Source organism: Condylura cristata, unplaced genomic scaffold (genome assembly GCF_000260355.1).
Source record: "Condylura cristata isolate star-nosed mole 26May11 unplaced genomic scaffold, ConCri1.0 scaffold00013, whole genome shotgun sequence".
Taxonomy (NCBI): domain Eukaryota; kingdom Metazoa; phylum Chordata; class Mammalia; order Eulipotyphla; family Talpidae; genus Condylura; species Condylura cristata.
This window is the reverse complement of record NW_004567114.1, coordinates 51237790-51255801: the sequence shown is the minus strand read 5'-3', so window position 1 is coordinate 51255801 and position 18012 is coordinate 51237790. Positions and strand designations below refer to the sequence as shown.

Here is an 18012-nt window from a genome sequence, read left to right as displayed (position 1 = left end):
CCCCCCCACCCCCTCAATAATCACCTGCTCCTGAGTCTCTACTTCTCAGGCTCTGCTGCCGGCCTGAGCCTCTGGCAGGCCGACCTGGGGAGACCCAGAATGTCCTTAGAAGTGTTCACGTCACCCTGTCCCCCCCACCCCGGCCCCCTGATGGACAAGCCAGAGCACGCCCACTCCGCTCCTGGGCCCTCCAGCTCAGGGCACTCCCAGAGAGGGCCAGGGCCTGCTCGGGCCCCCAGAGCTAACAGGGGGACGGATGGGGCCCTCTGAGCCGGCGGGCCTCCGTGCACGGTCCGGCTCTGCGCTCTGCAGCTCCGAGTCTCGAAGAGCGTGGCTCGGCTTTTATGAGCTTCTTCAGAGGCTCAGACGTGACAAGGTCACGAGACAGGGACACGCAGGGGCCTGCTGGTAGCATTTATTAGTCCGAAGAGTCCTCTTCGCACGGAATGCAAATAAATACACGTCTCAGCAGCGATACCCGTCCAGGCAGTGCAGTCTTTCCCCTCAGATGCACCTTCCTGCCCTGGACGTGCCTGCCGCAGACACGGGAAGGTCACGCTTGCGCCGCCTGACCTGCGATCTGCTCTTTCGTCAGCGGGCACGGTAGCTGCACTGAGCCCTGCTCACTGCAGCTGAGCTGACTCCAGCCAGCAGGCCCTGGGGCGACACAGGGCTGCTTTAGGCCTCTGCCTGTGTCCCGTCCGTGGGAGTAGGTGGCAGCCGGTGTTTTTGGTGGATTTCCTGGGCAGAAACAGCCCCGGAGCGTCAGTGGTGGGAGCCTGAGGGTGCCAGCGGAGAGCGCCTCTCAGGCCACCCCCCCACCACCCCCCACCCCTCGCCAAAAGTGACTGTGATGAGAATCCTAAACTGACTGTAGTGACTCATGGTCTTATATAATCCCCTGCCTCTGAGTGCACTACTTGCGTATAACCAATGGAATATATGATAAAGCTAATGGTTACAATTCAACTCCTGTGATTATAACGTTATATTAGACTCCAATTTAGCAGGCAAGGGGAAGTTTATCTTGCTGTCTTTGAAAATTCAACCTGTCGTGTAACAAAGAATTACAGGCAGCCAGTAAGAGCTACAAATAATATTTAGACTGAACAGATAGCCTCCAGCAAGGGCCCCAGACAAGGAACTGCTAGGTGAATTTTACCAACAACTTGAATGACCATGGAAGCAAGTCTTTCCCTAAATGAACCTTCAGATGAGAACACAACCTAGCCAACACTTTAATGGCAGCCTGGTAAGATCCTAAATCTGAGAACTAAGCTGTACTACTTAGAACTTTTGATCTGAAGAACTATGATATAATCTGTACTGTTACTTTAAACTACTAAGTTTGAGGCAATTTATGATGCAGCATAGAAAAATATGCTCTAGAAAGCAGCATTTTTAACAAGTGTTATTTATTTGTACCTTTCTAAATTTTCTAAAATGTCTCTAGAAAGCAGCATTTTTAACAAGTGTTATTTATTTGTACCTTTCTAAATTTTCTAAAATGTTATAGTAAGAATCATTGCTTTTAAAATCAAAAGATGTCATTTTTTTTTAAAAAAAAAAAAAGTATGTTCTGCAAGTTTTTAAACTGATTTTGAATTTGGTAAAATAACATTTTTAAAGTGTACAATGAAAATATAGCACTAAGATTACCCCAGATTTCTATTTTTTAAATTATCTTAACAGAAGATTTTATTTAAATCATAGACTGTTTCTGAAATTTTAAGCTTTCTATATTTAATAATGCCTGCTGGGAGAAAAAAAAAAAGAAATCATACTTTAAAATTTTTCTTTCCAATTTTGACCATGATTTAAAATGGAAAAAGTTATGTTGATTGTGGCTAAATGTTCTCATTTTTAGAGACCATTATGCACTTTAAATTCTCTGTTGGCATTTTAATTTCATCTTACAAAATAAATCCCAACTGACAACAGAATAAAGCAAATTCTAAGTCAACTAAGCGAAAAAGTGTCACCGCAAACAGAAAGAACTTTGCAAACTGATGCAACATTTCATATGGCTCCTGAACCTAAATTCCAAAGTTTCTCTGGGGAAAAAAAAAATTGTGTGCATGTATGTATGTATGCATGTGTGTTGGGGGTAAAAGTTAACAACTGAAATCATCTCCACAATATAATGTTAATTATTCAACTAGGTACTTAAACCTAACTTTAGTATTGTAGAAATTTCTTGCCCAAGAAGATGAAAATTGCAGTAACTATATCTTGTTTCAGGAAATTCCCAAAATTCCAGTCAACTGTTATTGGAATAGATACCCACTTCTCATGACAATAGTTAGCTTAATCAAGCACCTATTGTGACTCTTTACTCTTTAAGATTTGCTTCGAATTCCTTACCTTGCTATATCTACTAATTAGAAAGTACTATCTCATGAGTTTTGCCAATTCTAATTTAGCACTAAAAGGTCTATCTTTTTTTTTTAAGATTTATTTGTTTATGCATACAGAACTGGGGTACAGGCCAGAGGTACAGGGGGCAGTGAGAGGATTCACCAGAGACAGAGTGGGGAGCAGATCAGGCCCACTGACAAAGTGCACTGCTAAGGGGAGCATCAGGCAGTCAGGAGAGGTCTGTGGCGCCATATGGATCACCTCTGGGGTTGGCAGGTGATTGAACTCATGCATAAGTGGCTTTAGCTTCTTAGTGCTGTGCTTTAACCTGCTGTGCCACCAGGGAGGGCCCTAAAAGGTCTATCTTAAACCCATAAAATTTTGCAAATATGCCACTCTTAGTCTCCCTTCTCAGAGATGTTATGAAGACTGTCAAGTTAGTGATGCCACATACAGCAGTAAAAAAAAATTCTGCTTTGCTTTATTAACAGGTTTTTTAAATATTATTTCAGAGTCAATATACAGCAGTCTTCTTGTGAACCCATCAACATACAAAAGAGTCTCCACAGAGAAACACAGTAATCCCCAAAAGCCCCTTGGATCTCTTCCTCAAAGTCTACATTGAGTTTAGCTTTCACTCTTTTCCATGTAATTTCCCCAAATGGTGAGTTTATTTTGATTTCTTGCAATATGAAACCATTTAGAAATTCTTTTATTTATCTGATAAGATTCAAAAATTTGCATTCTTAGTGGAAACTCGACTAATTACTAAATATTCCATAATTACTATTTATCTTTGTCCTATCATTTTTCTGTTGTGCACATGTGTGAGAAAGTTTATAGAGAAGAGAAAGGGAACATAAGTCTATGAGAAGACCATTCATTGAGCTAGCCTGGGAATGGAGAATTACAGGTTTCCTCTCAAACTATCATTCTTTTGACAAACTCTGCCCTGGTTAAGTTATCAAAACTCTATGGGAACTTCCCTCTATCTTGAGTTGTTCCTGAGTTTCTGATTCTGAGAGAGGTTGGCTGTCTAAACCTTTCTATGCTCCAGGCAATATAAATTGAACTTTCAACTGAACATTTCAAGGTCATTACAGTGGTGGTCTAATTCACAAAAGTACATAAGCAGCAATTATTTTTTCTATTTCTAGACTTTTGTGAATTAATCTCAGTCTAAATCTATGTTTTCACCTACTCTTAGCTGGAATCTTCTTTCTCAGATGTATTTAGACTACATCTCAATTTTTCTACTCCTGTTTTCATAAATGTAGAATTTCATAATCTCATCAATAGATAGTTTACTGTAGAGAGCCTTAAATATGAACAAAATGGTTGATTTGAAGAGCATCACAGAACAGAAAAGGAACAAAATACCTAAGTGTTATTGATCTGCATACTGTTATTGGAATGAGAAAATATGCTAGGGGAATTTAGATTCCAAAGTTACTTTATCAAAAGAGTTTTTGGCCAAAGCTAAAAAATTTTTAAAACATAAAATTAGTTCTTTTTTTTTTTTTAGATTTATTTATTTATATATGCAGAACTGGGGTACAGGCCAGAAGCGGTGAGAGAATTCACCAGAGAAAGAGTCGGGAGCAGAACAGGCGAACTGACAAACTACACTGCTGAGGGGAGCAGCAGGAGGGTCAGGAGAGGTCTGCCACACCATGTGGGTAACCTCCAGGGCCGGGGATGAACTGGCACTCAAGAGGCTGGCTTGCTTGCAGTGCTGCACTTTAACCCACTGCACCACCAGGGAGGGCCTAACACTAGTTCTTTTTATGACACTAGTTACAACTAAGGTAGCAGTTGTAGGTTCATTCTGGGCCCTCGCTGGTGGCACAGCAGGTTAAAGCACAGGACTAAGAAGCTGAAGGCACTTCAGCATGAGTTCGATCCCCACCCCGGAGGTGACCACATGATGTGGCAGACCTCTCCTGACCCGCCCACTGCTCTCCTCAGCAGTGTACTTCATTGATCTACCTGTTCTGCTCCCAACTATGTCTCTGGTGAATCCTCTCACCACCCCTGCACCTCTGGCCTATTCCCCAGTTCGGTGTGCATAAATAAATAAATCTTAAGAAAAAAAAAAAAGGTTAATTCTTAGACTCATGTCTCTCAATTAAATAATAAAAGCACTTTCAGACTGCACCAAACAGAAATCTCAGGGTAAAAATTCTCAAGAACCCTCCAGAATCCGATATTCTTCAGAAGGATTGCTTCCACCACAATCTTTGTATTAAGTAGGAGACTAGAAAGATGCCAACAGCATATACCCAAAAACAAGACCATGGATTGCCACACTTCAATCTACATTCTCTTGTCTAACTCCCTGGCTGTCCTCTTTCTTATTTTGCTGGTCTTAAGGCTGTGTTTAACTATTTTTAACTACAAAACCCCTGTCAGTATTGTTTTTTCATGCTTTGTTCTGCCTTCAGTTTCTTCATGAATTGATTCAAGCATACAACCTTTCAAACTGCTGGGTTTCTACCTATTTTCCTCTGATAGCCGCACAGCTTTGCTTTGTACTAGTTCTCATAATGAACCATTGGCCTCCTAGGTAACAAGATCCAACTATTAAGGAACCTAAGATGGCAAATACCACAACAGCCCAGAAATCCAGACATTTAAAATTTCCTATTACACTGTATCATGTGAAGGAAGTTTCTATCTCCATTAAATATTTCTTTCTCTCTTGGTTATTGCTGCATCTCAGAGGTTCTGGTAGCTCATTTCTTCATTTTTGTTTGTCTCTTAGTGTTTTCTAGAGACAGTTTTCCTTATCTTTGTATTTTATCTAATGTAGTTTGGTGTATCAAATATAGGATTCTGGAAAGCTGTTCTTTTCTTGTGGTATGTGCTAACATGTTCCCTTGAGGTCTCAATGTGTCATGAATTGTATTATCCCATTTGCTTATTTTGCTGCTCTAGATTTCCCTTTATTTTTATTTGAATATCTGTAGCCATAGCTTCCACATTTGTAGTACTGCTGCTTTTCTAGCAGGTGTACTATGGCTTCATTTTTTTCTTTTAGCTTTTCCTAGCTTTGTAAAATTTTAGATGTCTGTCCTTTCTGGATTTCCATAAGTTCAGAAGCTTGATTTTGCAGTTTATGAGTCAGGTGGAGAGGAAAGCCTCGGGGATTCCAGGGGGTTCCAGCCCTGGTGGTGAAGAGGGCTGGCTCATGTTTGTGGTGCCACCATTATCCCTCTCCTTTCAGGTTCCAGACCTAGTCCCTGCTGTTTATGTGCTGTCAGTGGAATCCACAAGATAAGTACCAGACCTTGAGATATAGGGAGGTGACATAGAGTACTGTCCTTGTTCTTTTCACAGGAAATACCCCATCTTCTCCATATGTATCTCCTCTCAAAAGGGTTGCGCCTCCACACTGTTCATCTCTACCCTACCCAAGATCGCTGGCCAAATGACAGTGCTGTGGTTTGTGTGGCAGCCTCTCTCCCTGGACCAGAGGCTCCAGGCATTTTTCTCCACCCACCTCTTAATTAACAGTGTTTGAATCTCCTCATTGTCCCTTTTGTTGTGTTCCATGCTAATCTATGATGTCCAAAATATGTTCCTGGTCTGCTCTTAAGAAATGAGACTCTCTGGGTATAGTGTCCATCTGGGTTAATTTTCAGATAACTCTTCTGGTAGTAAAGCAAGTAACCTCCTCTGATGTAATATTCAAAAAGTTATTTTTTTTAGTTTATCAACACATTAAAAGTGAACATTCAAAGTTAATCAAAAATATGGTCATTGTTAGCCTTTTATCAACTCCATATTCAGTAAATAACATATTTAAACATGTTATTTTGCCTCTTAATCACATCATGGTGTTTTGGCTAATTGAATTGGGAATTAAAATTTTAAAATAACTTTGTGAATCATGCATAAGATTAAGAGATTCTGTTTAAGGTCTTTTTTTCCCCATTCTCTGTATATCTTTTTTTAAAAGCCTTGCTGGCATCTGTCTAAGACTCCAGAATCAAAACTTTTGTTTTCCATATTTTCAATTTTGAAAACATTGCTTTTATAAGAAAACTTTTTTTATATAAAATACTCTTCCTTTGGAATTGAAGGAAACCACTTATTTCTAACAATCTATTGACCACAGATTTTATTTAAACCTACTGCCACCACGAATCAATGCTAAGTGAGCAATAGGTAATGTTTTCCCGTACCCATATTTGACTCCCCCAATTACCTTCCATCCAAACCAATATTCACACATTTCAATACACCTCTGTAAGGAAGGTCTTCTCTTTTGTTTTCTTTTTTGAATAGAACTTAGTATGTGCTCCACTGTAGCAAAACCATACCACAGCTTTAAACCTAAACCATAGCTTACTTCAAAATGTGATTTGAAATTACTCTATTTGTTATCAGTATAAAATGCTAGTAGGATTACCTAAGGAAAAATTTAGAGAAATACATAACAAATAAATTGAATAGTCTGTAGGGCTAATGACTGGAATATGATAAATATAGGAAGCTAATTCTGTTCAGGATTCTTTCTTTAAATACAAACATACAAACAATTTGGATGATGATAAACATAACAGCATTGAATTCCTCTTCTCTTGCCACCTGCCAATTTTAGTCTTTCAGGACTGCCTCTCTCGTGACTGACACCACCATCCTATCCAGGATAGAAGTCATCCTTGACTTTGCCCTCAAAGTCCTGAGGTTTTGCTTCCTGGATATCTCTCAAATCTTTCCAGTACTTTCTGCCTCCACTGCAAGGGGTTGTCATCTCTAGTCTGGATTACTACTGCATTCTTCAACACATTCTCCAAACTGCTACTAGGATTTCCTTTTTTGATTTCAATCTGACATAACATCTTCCCATAACTTACAGTCAAAAAAAAAAAAAATCAAAGGAAAACCATTTAAGCTAGCAACTCAAAGCTAAATATTTCCTTGTCAAAGAAATACCTGTAAGTAAAAAAAATCCACTGAAGGAGGGAAAAATCACAAGTGCCAAAAAGGAAGCATTTATCATGTTCATACTAAGGTTTCGTTAGCATTTATGATAATCTGCAATCCAAATCTTGTATTTTGTTAAATTATCATCTTCCAGTACTTACCATAGTTATAGTTAAGCACATTTTACAAATTGTCCTAGTGTAACACAAGACAAATTAAACTCAAATTTTTCTCCTGAATGACAGCATCTTAGTCAAAATACCACACTAGGTAGCTTCAAAACAACAGAAATTTATTTCTCACAGTTCTGGAGGATAGAAATCTGAATCAAAATGTCAGCACGGTTCGATGAGGGTGTTCCTGGGGATTGCATACTTCTCTCCTTATATTCCTGCATAGTGAAGGGCTTAGAGAGTTCTGTAGGCTCTTTTTTGTAAAAGCTGACCCCTTTCATGAGGTTCTATCATTATGGCCTAAGCTCCTCCCAAAAGTCCCTTACTAATACCATCATATTGGGCATGAAGATTTCAACACAAGAATTTGAAGAAGACAGACATTCGGGCTATAGCAGATAATAAAGAAGATAGCACTCAAAGAAAAATAGAACTAGATGGGTACTGATTTAGTAGGCCAAAGGAAGCATAAACTTAAGCTTGGAAGAAGCCTGTAAGCAGTAAGTGGGTTCTTGTTCTCCCCTCAGAATCCTTAAAAGACAGAAATTAGAAGCACCTAGAACTTTGGAATTGGCATAGTATAGATCTAAAGAATAGGAAATGTTGACAGATCAATAGGAATGAAATTCCAGATCCTCTTCTCAAGGACCCAGGTGGGTTCCCTTCACTCTGGCATAAATTACACTCTGGGAAGTTAAGCCTAAAAATCTTTGGTCTTGGGTAACAAGAAAGGAAGGCTGAGAAGTTTCATATCCGAGAACTCCAACAAAGGCTGCCTCTGATATGAAGAAGGAACCCAGCAGTCAAGTCAGTCATAACTTGAAGAAGAATATTACCCTCCTCTACTACACATAACTTCCTGTTGGCCTTTATCCCTGTGCCCACTGAGGCAGGGCTCTAGGTGACAAGGTAAGCCCACAATGGGCCTCTGTCCAGTGGTGGTTTTGACCTATTATCTCAGGGTCAGTCTACTGCTGGCTTCTTTCATTATGTCACTGACCAAGACATGGAGGGATGTTTCAATTAGCTGCTCCAGGAGCCCCAACTTCCAGACCCAGGACAGCCTAGAGGCAGGATTCCAACTCTTACATGGTAGATATAGAGGAAGTCAGTCACAATTTAACAGATAATGACCATCCCGTGGTTGTTGTTAGGTTTGTTGGTAAGGAGGAGTCAACCAAACTGTAGGGCATGAAAGTGAAGGAACACTTGAGCAAGGTCCTTACTAGTGGACTCTGGAGCCCCAGTCTGTGGACAGTTTCAAATCAGCAGCCTCTCCGTGGTTAGTGGGAAGATGACCAGTTTCATAGAAAGGAAACTTGAGACTTCAACAGCTGTGAAACCAAGTTCATCACAAACCACTTCAGAAGACAAGCAGGATACCTCAGAGAGCTGCTCATCCCCATAAAGGTGTGGAAGCAATGGAGAGAGCAGTGCGAGAGTGGCCTCCCAGGTTAGTGCAGCTGCGCATGCAGCTGACAGAAAAAGTTACCTAAGCACAGAGTGTGGAGATGCTGTCCACCAGATGCAGCTGGAACTGGGGAAGATATCATTCCTGCCCTTGATTAAGAAGGAGAAGACTTTTGTCCCTCAGCCATTCATACCAGGACATTCTGCTAGGGTATACTCTCTGCATTACAGAGAGTACTTAAATGGGGTCTTTCCAAGTGGGAGAATTTCTCATTAAGGAAGAGGGTAGCAGCGGTCTTCTCAAGTCTGAAAATGTGGGCAAAGAAAACCTTCCTGCAGCAGCACAAACAGAAAGACTGCTGCTCCAAAAGCTGGCAGAGAGCAAAGTACTTTCTGTGACTCTGCTGGAGGACTGTGTAGGGACGTGGTAGACTCAAGGAAGTGTGATCTTTCTGTTGAGATGCTGCAAGAGACCATTAGTACACTGCAGCGAGCCATATTAAAGATTTCTCAGCCGCAGAAGCAGCTTCTTATGAAATCCAATGAAATATCCACTCCAAGTCCCACAAATAATCACCAGGACCAAAAAGGCAAGGCATCCATCTGTCTTGTCAAGCTGCTCTGTCCTGCTGGAATGACTTCACATTTGTGAATATCAACATGAACTTCATCATCGTGGTCAGGTAGATCAACTGAACTGAAGGTGTGAAAAACAGACAGGGGCCCCCTCTCAAAGTAAAACCCCAAGCCTGTGCTCAGAAAAGTAAATGAACCTCACAAGAATTCAGTATTAGAGGAGCTGCAGGAGTGTGGATGCTGATCTCTACATCATCCTGATTTGTGATGCTGGCTTCCAGTAAGGAACTGGAATACTGTCCAGACACTGAAGAAATCTTCCAATTAATTAGTGCAAAGACAAAAAAATCATCAGGAAAATTTTTATAAATTCAACTCAAAAACAGTTCCACTTGATCCCAGACAAACTTATGTGGTCAATGTGGTCATAAACATTTATGATAGCCCAAGCCACCCATAGTGCATCAAACCCTGCAGGTCATATTGATACCATCTACACTTACTGTTTGTTATTTCCATATACTTGAATATGAAGTGTGCAAAATTGCAGATGTTTTTCAAAGAGACTTCTGGATGACAAAAGAAAATCCTCCCTTAGCTATTACCTGCCCCCTAAAGAATGCAAAAGGTGGGGGAAACACTTGGTTTCTAACTCTCCTGTTACTGTCTCTCCTGACCTCAAAGGTTTTCAAATGAAGGGTACATGGGACTAAGATCTCTGGGTCATAGATTCCTTTTACATGAGTGTTCCTTCAGTATAAATCAAACATGATTTACTTTGTTTTCTTGCCTCTCACATCGTCCTCTTACTCACTTGAAGTGACACCTCTCTTGTTGGCTAGTGATAATATGAGGTTATAGGGGTCAAGGTATTTGAATGTCTAAGAAATGAATTCATACTGTGGGAAATCTTCCTCTTTTGAAAAATTGTGCCTTTATTGATTAAGATAGCCAACATTTACATTCAATTCTAAAATTGCTTTTAAAAAAATTTGTCCTTTGATGCTCAGAAAAAGTTTATTGAAATATAGGTTCACTAAAAGCTCTGAAATCTTCAAATCTGTTTTCTGCTAAAATAGCATTTACAAATATGAAGATAATTCTTTCTGACCCATGATCATGAGGATGGTAAATGGAACTCTTAACTGGCATTTCTGAAGGCTGCTTATATCATTTAGAATAAAATCTGAATCCCTTAAAAGACTCATGATACCCTGCACAATGTGATCTCTGCCATCCTTTTCAGCCTCAAACACCCTGTACTCTAATACAGAAGATTCACTGCAAGTATTCTCTCTCTTTGGAATACTTTCCTTCCCACTTTTCTAACACCTGCTTATCTCTTAGGAAACAGAGGACATACATCACCAAAGCATATCCTGTATCCCTATTACATTTTGCATAGCACCCCATAGCATTTCTCTTCACAGCATTTATATTTTGTGTATAACATGTGTCATGAAAAATGTTTCATCTAATGTGTGCCTCATTTACAACCTGTAAATGCCATGAAAGCTGCACAATTGGTGTTTTGCTTGCTGTAGTTCCCCAGCAGAGCATAGATTGTAAAAGCACTGAAATAATTGTTGAATAAACAACTGACTACTTATTGGATGAATTAATAATTATTTTCAGTGCACTTAAAAGTACAGGAAAGAAAAAATCAGACAGGAGAGATATTACCTAAATAGAACTTTTAATATATGGTAGCAAGATAAATGTAAAGGGCAAAATAAAGAAAGGAGAACCTTAGGCCTCTTGATGAGATAGGTTTATGCAACTAGGAAAAGGATAGGACCACTAAAATAAGTAGGGAAGTTAGAAAGTGATATTGTTTGGGTAAAGAGATGGCGAATTTGGATTTAGACAAGTTGAATGAGAGCCAATTCCATTTTCACTGAAATTGCAAATATGTGACTGGTAATATAGGCATATAATTCTAAAATGTGTCTGTGATTAGAGGCAAAGTTTTTTTGAAATTATTTTAGTGTTGTCAAATCCTCTATTTACATATTTTTCCAGCAGATGTATATTCTTAGAGTGTCTTAGACTTAATTTTTGTAAGTCATCTCACACTTGTCATTGCTGGTCTTCCCCCCACTCAACGGTAAGTGCCAGGAAGACAGTTTCCTTAGGAAGAGACTCACTAAATATACCACATTGTGAGTACTCTGGAAACAGAGTAGTCAGGAAAGCTAAACTTAAAGTTGTTGAATGGAGAAATATCCCTTTATTCCAATGCCAGTGATGGCAGCCACACCAGAGAAATTTCCATTGCACAGCCATCTAGTATTAGCCCACCAATGTGATGAACAAGTAAATTTAAAATCAGTGGGCTAATAACAAGCTGTAGTTAAAATATGTGTTTCTCGGATAGCTTCTTTTACTGTAATTAAAAATACAGCATATAGTTTACCTAATTATCTGCCTCAATCTGCCCTAATGTGAAACAGATTATCCCACTATCTAAAGTATGCTATGGATGTAAATTTGCCAATTTTGAAAGTACATTAAAACTTTCAAGATAGAATTTGGCCTAAATTCTGAAAGTATCCCCTCAAATAGAGGTTTACCTGTACCTTCCCTCTCTATTCTTGTGCCCAGAGAGTTATGTCTTGTCAAGGTCATTAAAATTGGTTCTGAAGGTCAAATTGTGGACTGATTATGTTACATAGATATGACTTTAAGAAATTTTAAAGGAATCCCAGAAATCCCACGCATTGGCATAAGCAGACTGAATTTATGATTAACATATCAGCTACTCATAGAAAATATGAAAACAACAGGCCTTATTTTAAATAATTTAATTTTATTAAAATATATCAGCATTATTTCTTTTTATTAATGCTTTTGCTCCTTGGCTTCATTCAGTTCAATTCACTGAACTATTTGCTTAAAGTACATAGGCATTTAACAAATATTTCCTAAAATGAACTGAAAAGTACATCATGACCCACTAATGGTAGATAAAGTGACGTGGAACTCACCTTTAAACAAAAATCCAAGATTTTTGTTAACCTATTAACATTAATACAGTGTTGATCTACTTACTGTTTTACTTTTTGTGAATTGTGCTATATTGTGAAACCTAAAAAGCAATATTGAAGAAAACTACATTCTGTGCTTACATTTATATAAATTATATAATTGTTCATATGGTGTATTATCACATAATATTACCAATTCATTAGCTACAATAAACTTCTTTTCCAAAGAGTTATATAAAATACACATGAAATTGCTTCATTTTTAGTTTTTCCCCCATGGTATAAATCACTTTTCTCTGCCTAAGATGTCACTGTCTCTCCAGCAGGTTAATCCCAGGAGGCTTAGCAACTATAATTACTACATTTCAATATTCTACATATCTGTCAAGACTTAAAAGAATTCTGTGGTGTCAGTTTAAATATAAATATATGTAATTCTAGTTAATCATCACTTAAGGTAGTTTTGAAAACCACATTACTTACTGCTACATATTTCAATGTTTTAATGCGTATGTTGTGTAGTATGCTATATTGCAACTCTCTCTATTGATTTATTGGTTAAGAAAATGTCCATACTGATTCTGCCAGGCTTAAAGTGTTCTCTTTATACAGAAAATACAGTTTCGCACTGAGGTAAACTTGTCAAGATCATTTCATCTAATCGCTGAAGAGAAAAGAACACCAGAAAAATCACTTTGTGCTTTAACATGGAGCTCAAAGTGAGGTTGGAAATCTCATATAAATACAGTATTTCAAGAAAATACTAACAAAACATATTACAAGCTTTTCATTTGTTTCCCCTACTTCTAAAGAAAACCTTTATATTTACCAGTGACCATACTAACGGTCAATAGCTTCCATTCTTCTTTTGCCTTTAAATGTAAGTACAGATTTTGTGCATTTTGTAATTTCATCTTATAAACAGCTTCAATGACCCTGTGATGAAAATCAAGCATTTTGATGGTATAGTAACTACACCTACATAATTTTACACTGGGATGGGTCATTGGGTTGCTATATTTACCTTCAAGTTAGATTTGTTCATGTGTCTGTATTTATTTATCCTACTTGAATAGCCCTTACAGTGAAGATAAAAGTATAATTATTTGTACAACAATGAAAGATTCAGGGTGCCAGAACCTAATATCCTAGTGCCCAGCAACCATAACTAGCACCAGTGAATAGCACTTCAAGGCTTTTAATCTCCATGACAACCTACCTTGCCGTTCTTCAATAAAATACCACTTTGCATGCATACAAACATATTCTTTATGCACACAGTCTACTTGTTAATAAATATCACTTGTACTGAACACCAAAAAAAAAAAAAACCTTCCTTTTAAATAACTCTGAGTTCTCCCTATAAAACTAATTAATTGAACTGAGAAGGAACTTAATTTATATCTTTACATCTGTAGCACACCTACACAGTAAACCACCAAAAGACTTTTTGAAATAGAAGTTGAAACTGATACCTTATTCAATGTGAAATGCTATAGAGACACTACCCCCAAAACCCTCTTGGGTGTTGTGTCAATAATACTTTCTTGTGGTGAGTAGGTAATTTCATCTGAGACCTACTGGTTTCTGATGTTCTACCATAGGAAAATAAATACCACTGTAGGCTTCGGATTTTTTGTTATTCTACCAAATACTGAATAATTCCTTAATTTTTAGGGTAAGATTGATTATGTCTGTTGATCTGATTCTTGTTTTCTTAGAGACATGATTTTGTTCATTTTGTTCCTCATTAGTTTTTACAATCAACAGTATATCAGGAAGAACTGGAAAAACAGTAGATTAGGAAGAACTGGGAGAGAAAACTAGATGGTGATTTTTCTGCCCACTTTATTGAATGGTTTATTGAATGGGTGGAAGATTAATAACAAAATTTATATTTGAGATGATCTGTTGATTTTCATTATCTGTACATCATTTTTTAAGAGGAACAGAGTTGGTTTACTGCATAGAGAATTCTTAGTAGATGGCCTAAGATGGGTTCTGTATTGATCAGAGGGTCATCAGAAGAGAAAGATCTTAGAAGACAACCTGGTATAATCAGGCCAGTAAGACCTCTCATCAAAAGAGGACATAATTTCATTTTTAGGTGATGCTTTGCTTTCTTATGAAAATTATTTCTCCTGTCATGTCTCTAGTTCCTTTTGAAAATGACTCCTTAAATCTCTTACCTACTTACTTAGCAGACTATGGTATTCTTATATTATACTGCAACATAGAACTCTTTGTAGATTTGGGAGAAAATATTTTAATAATCCACATAAAAAGAAAGTAACTTTAAAAAACAGACTTTGTAGTATCCAAAAACTAAAATAATGTGAAAGCAAAACTTAGCCTTGCCTCTTATGATATAGGTAGATTCTAACAAACATTTTATTAAAATGACAGTTCATTGTTTTCTTTAAAGTTTACAAAACTGCCAATTTGAGGGACCTTTTTCATAGGATAGTGTATCTAGATTGTTTTTCCTGAATTGCCTGGTTATTTGAGCATAAAAAAATACTTTGAAGTAAAGTAACTATGACATAACAATGGCAGACAACTCTTTTTTTGTTTCTTGTTTTTTGTTTTTTTTTTTTTTTTTTTTTTAGAATTATGAGAGCATGGCAAGTAGGCATACTTTGTCACATGTCATAAATCTAGTATTTTGGGGATTTGGGCACATCTCTAACAATGGTGGCTTTTTGTTTTCATGACTGCCCCTCCAACTAGTCTTGACCTCTTTAAAATCCAGCACTGTGTGCCTCTCTAATGTTCTCTAATTTGCAAAAAAAAAAAAAAAAAAAAAGAAAGGCCACCACATAAAAAATACCTCATGCATGTCTGTTTAATCTAACCAAATTTAATTCCAAGTAAATCACTTTCAAGCACAACATTCTAATCATTAGGTTCTAGCACATTTCTTATTTGGTATTGGGTTAGAAGTCTTCTGCATTTAGAAGTTTTAAAATTGGTCCACTTAAGTAATTTCCAATCGCTTTGATTAGTACATTAAAGCTGAGTGTCAACATTTCTATTTTCGTGTCTTTAAATATTGCTATGAATAGTAATAATGCATCCTCAGCAGAAGTCCTTTTCACTGACACTATCATGGTGAGAAAAGCATTATAAGACTCAGTAACTCTGAGAATAAAAAACACATTTCTCTCACTATTTTTAAGTGAATACAATTCTAACAAAAATGTGTCCATCTAAATAAGTTTTTATATGTATAAAATTGTTAAGGAAATCATAAAATTCCATTGTCTTCAGACTTAAGGATAAATAAAATTAAACTATCCTTTCTTCCCCAGAAAAGCATTCTATTGTTTGAAAAGTCACCAAATAACATTTAAGATGATTAAACTTTGTCACACATTCTAGTGATTTAAAACACATGCAACCGTTAATCCAAGTGCTGCACAGCTAAAATATAAAATTACCATTTCTGGTTTAATCCTTTACTTTACTAAAGCTAGTAAAATTTCTTATGTAAGGAATAAAATAATTCTCATGGCTTTTATACCCTTATTTATGATGAGTGAAAGGATTAAGATGACAATTTTTATTCCCATCCCAATATTTGCTCCCCAACCATTCAGTAGTATAATGTTTACATGTCCAGTGTGTCTTTCAACAAAATTAGTCATGATCGGCCCTCCCTGGTGGCGCAGCGGGTTAAAGCACAGCACTGAGAATCTAAAGCCGCTTCCGCATGAGTTCGATTCCCGCCTGCCCTGGAGGAGACCACATGGCGTGGCAGACCTCTCCTGACCCGCCCGCTGCTCCCCTCAGCAGTGTACTTCGTCGATCTGCCTGTTCTGCTCCCCACTCTGTCTCTGGTGAAGCCTCTCGCCGCCCCTGAGCCTCTGGCCTGTACCCCAGTTCTGTATGCACAAATAAATAAACCTTAAAAAAAAAAGTCATGATCGGGTTTCAACAAAATGATTAATGTATAAAAGCAGCCATAGCTGAGGTCTTTTGTTTCTGTGTAAGGGTAAGCAGACTCTAAAACTAAATCCCTGTTGTTGTTTTTTTAATGTTGTCAATGGTATAAATGATTCTACCAAGACTAATTTGAAGCTACCAACCCGGAGGTCACCGAACAGGAAGTTTGGAAAAGATGCATATAATCTGCTCCATTGAACTACTAACAGGCAAATCTAGCATACCACAACTGGTTGCCAACTATCCTTAAGGATGTTTTTTCTGATTATAAACGTAATTGGCATAGAAAACTGGGAATGATTAATAATAAAAAGAAATGGAGAAAATAGCCTCTGGAATTCTAAAAGCCAGTAATAATCATTGCTAATATGGTGTGTGGTAGTATGCCTACTACAAAAAAAAAAAAATATATATATATATATAATTCTAGAATATGTGGGTTTATTTCTGCATACCTTTCTAGAAACCACTCATAGTGGGGATATCAGAAGAAAAAGGATTTGGTACTCAAGAGAAAAATAAAAGAAACTGGCTAAGAACTTATTAAGGATTTAGCAATGAATTCTTAGATAGTCAGAACTGGAAGAAAATAAACTCAGGAAATAGAACTGTATTCCTCCATCTGTTAGCTCAAAGAAACTAAGAATGGACAAGGAGCTCAAGGTCTGTGTTTTTTGCAAGATAACATGAAGATGAATATCAGATAATTTTGTATATTGATTTTAAAAAGAAAAGTCCAGCTGGTCTAACTTACTTAAACAATGATAACCTAGATTTTTTTTCATTTCAGACATCCAAATAATTGCATGTCTCTGATACCAGAGCCATAATCCTAGAAGTGGGAGTTGACAGTTCTGAAACATAATATCACAAAGACAGTATTTTCAGAAAAATGTAATGCACCTTATTATACATATTATGCAACATAGCAAAGCAAATGTGCAAGTATTTTGTCATAGAATGTAAAATGAAAAAAATATTGAAGATGATAATTAAAACTTTGGGCCCTCACTGGTGCCACAACAGGTTAAAGCATAGCACTGTGAAGTTATAGCAGCCACTGCAGTACAAGTCCAAACCCCATCCAGGGAGATGACCCACATGACGTCCCAGACCTCTCCCAACCCTCCTGCTGCTCCCCTCAGCAGTGTACCTCATCAGTAGGCCTGTCTTGTTCCCCACTCTGTCTCTGGTGAATCTTCTCACTGCCCCTGCACCTCTGACCTGTACCCCAGTTCTATACACATAAATAAATTTTTTTAATGTAAAAAAATACTATTATAAATTCAAGAAACATAAAATGACGTTGGCATTTTCCTTATGGAGAATACTTGTCCTCACTTTTTTAATAAATTTCAAAGATCATCTATATTAACTACCTTTAGAGTCATCTAAATTAGAGTCATCTATATCAACTACCTTTAACTCTGAATTATGGAAATTCTCGGAATCTTAATTTTCATATTGCTTTTTATAAATTTCCATTAAAATATGGTCTTCGTACTGATATACTTTTTTTTAATTAATTTTTTAAAAAGATTTATTTATTTATTCATACAGAACTGGGGTTCAGGCCAGAGATGTGGAGGGTGAGAGGATTCACCAGAGACAGAGTGGGGAACAGAACAGGC

General features: G+C 37.5%; 1 protein-coding gene across 1 annotated transcript in view; it reads left to right on the top strand.

The window, feature by feature from the left end:
* Nucleotides 1–256: 256 nt before the first annotated feature.
* LOC105853577 (calmodulin-regulated spectrin-associated protein 1-like) overlaps nt 257–18012 on the top strand; it is a 59515-nt gene continuing 41759 nt past the window's right edge. Inside the window, 7 exon segments of the mRNA XM_012724409.1 lie at nt 257–376; nt 8425–8477; nt 8479–8503; nt 8538–8681; nt 8722–8809; nt 9132–9293; nt 9296–9463. Coding sequence (XP_012579863.1) covers nt 257–376; nt 8425–8477; nt 8479–8503; nt 8538–8681; nt 8722–8809; nt 9132–9293; nt 9296–9463 — 760 coding nt within the window.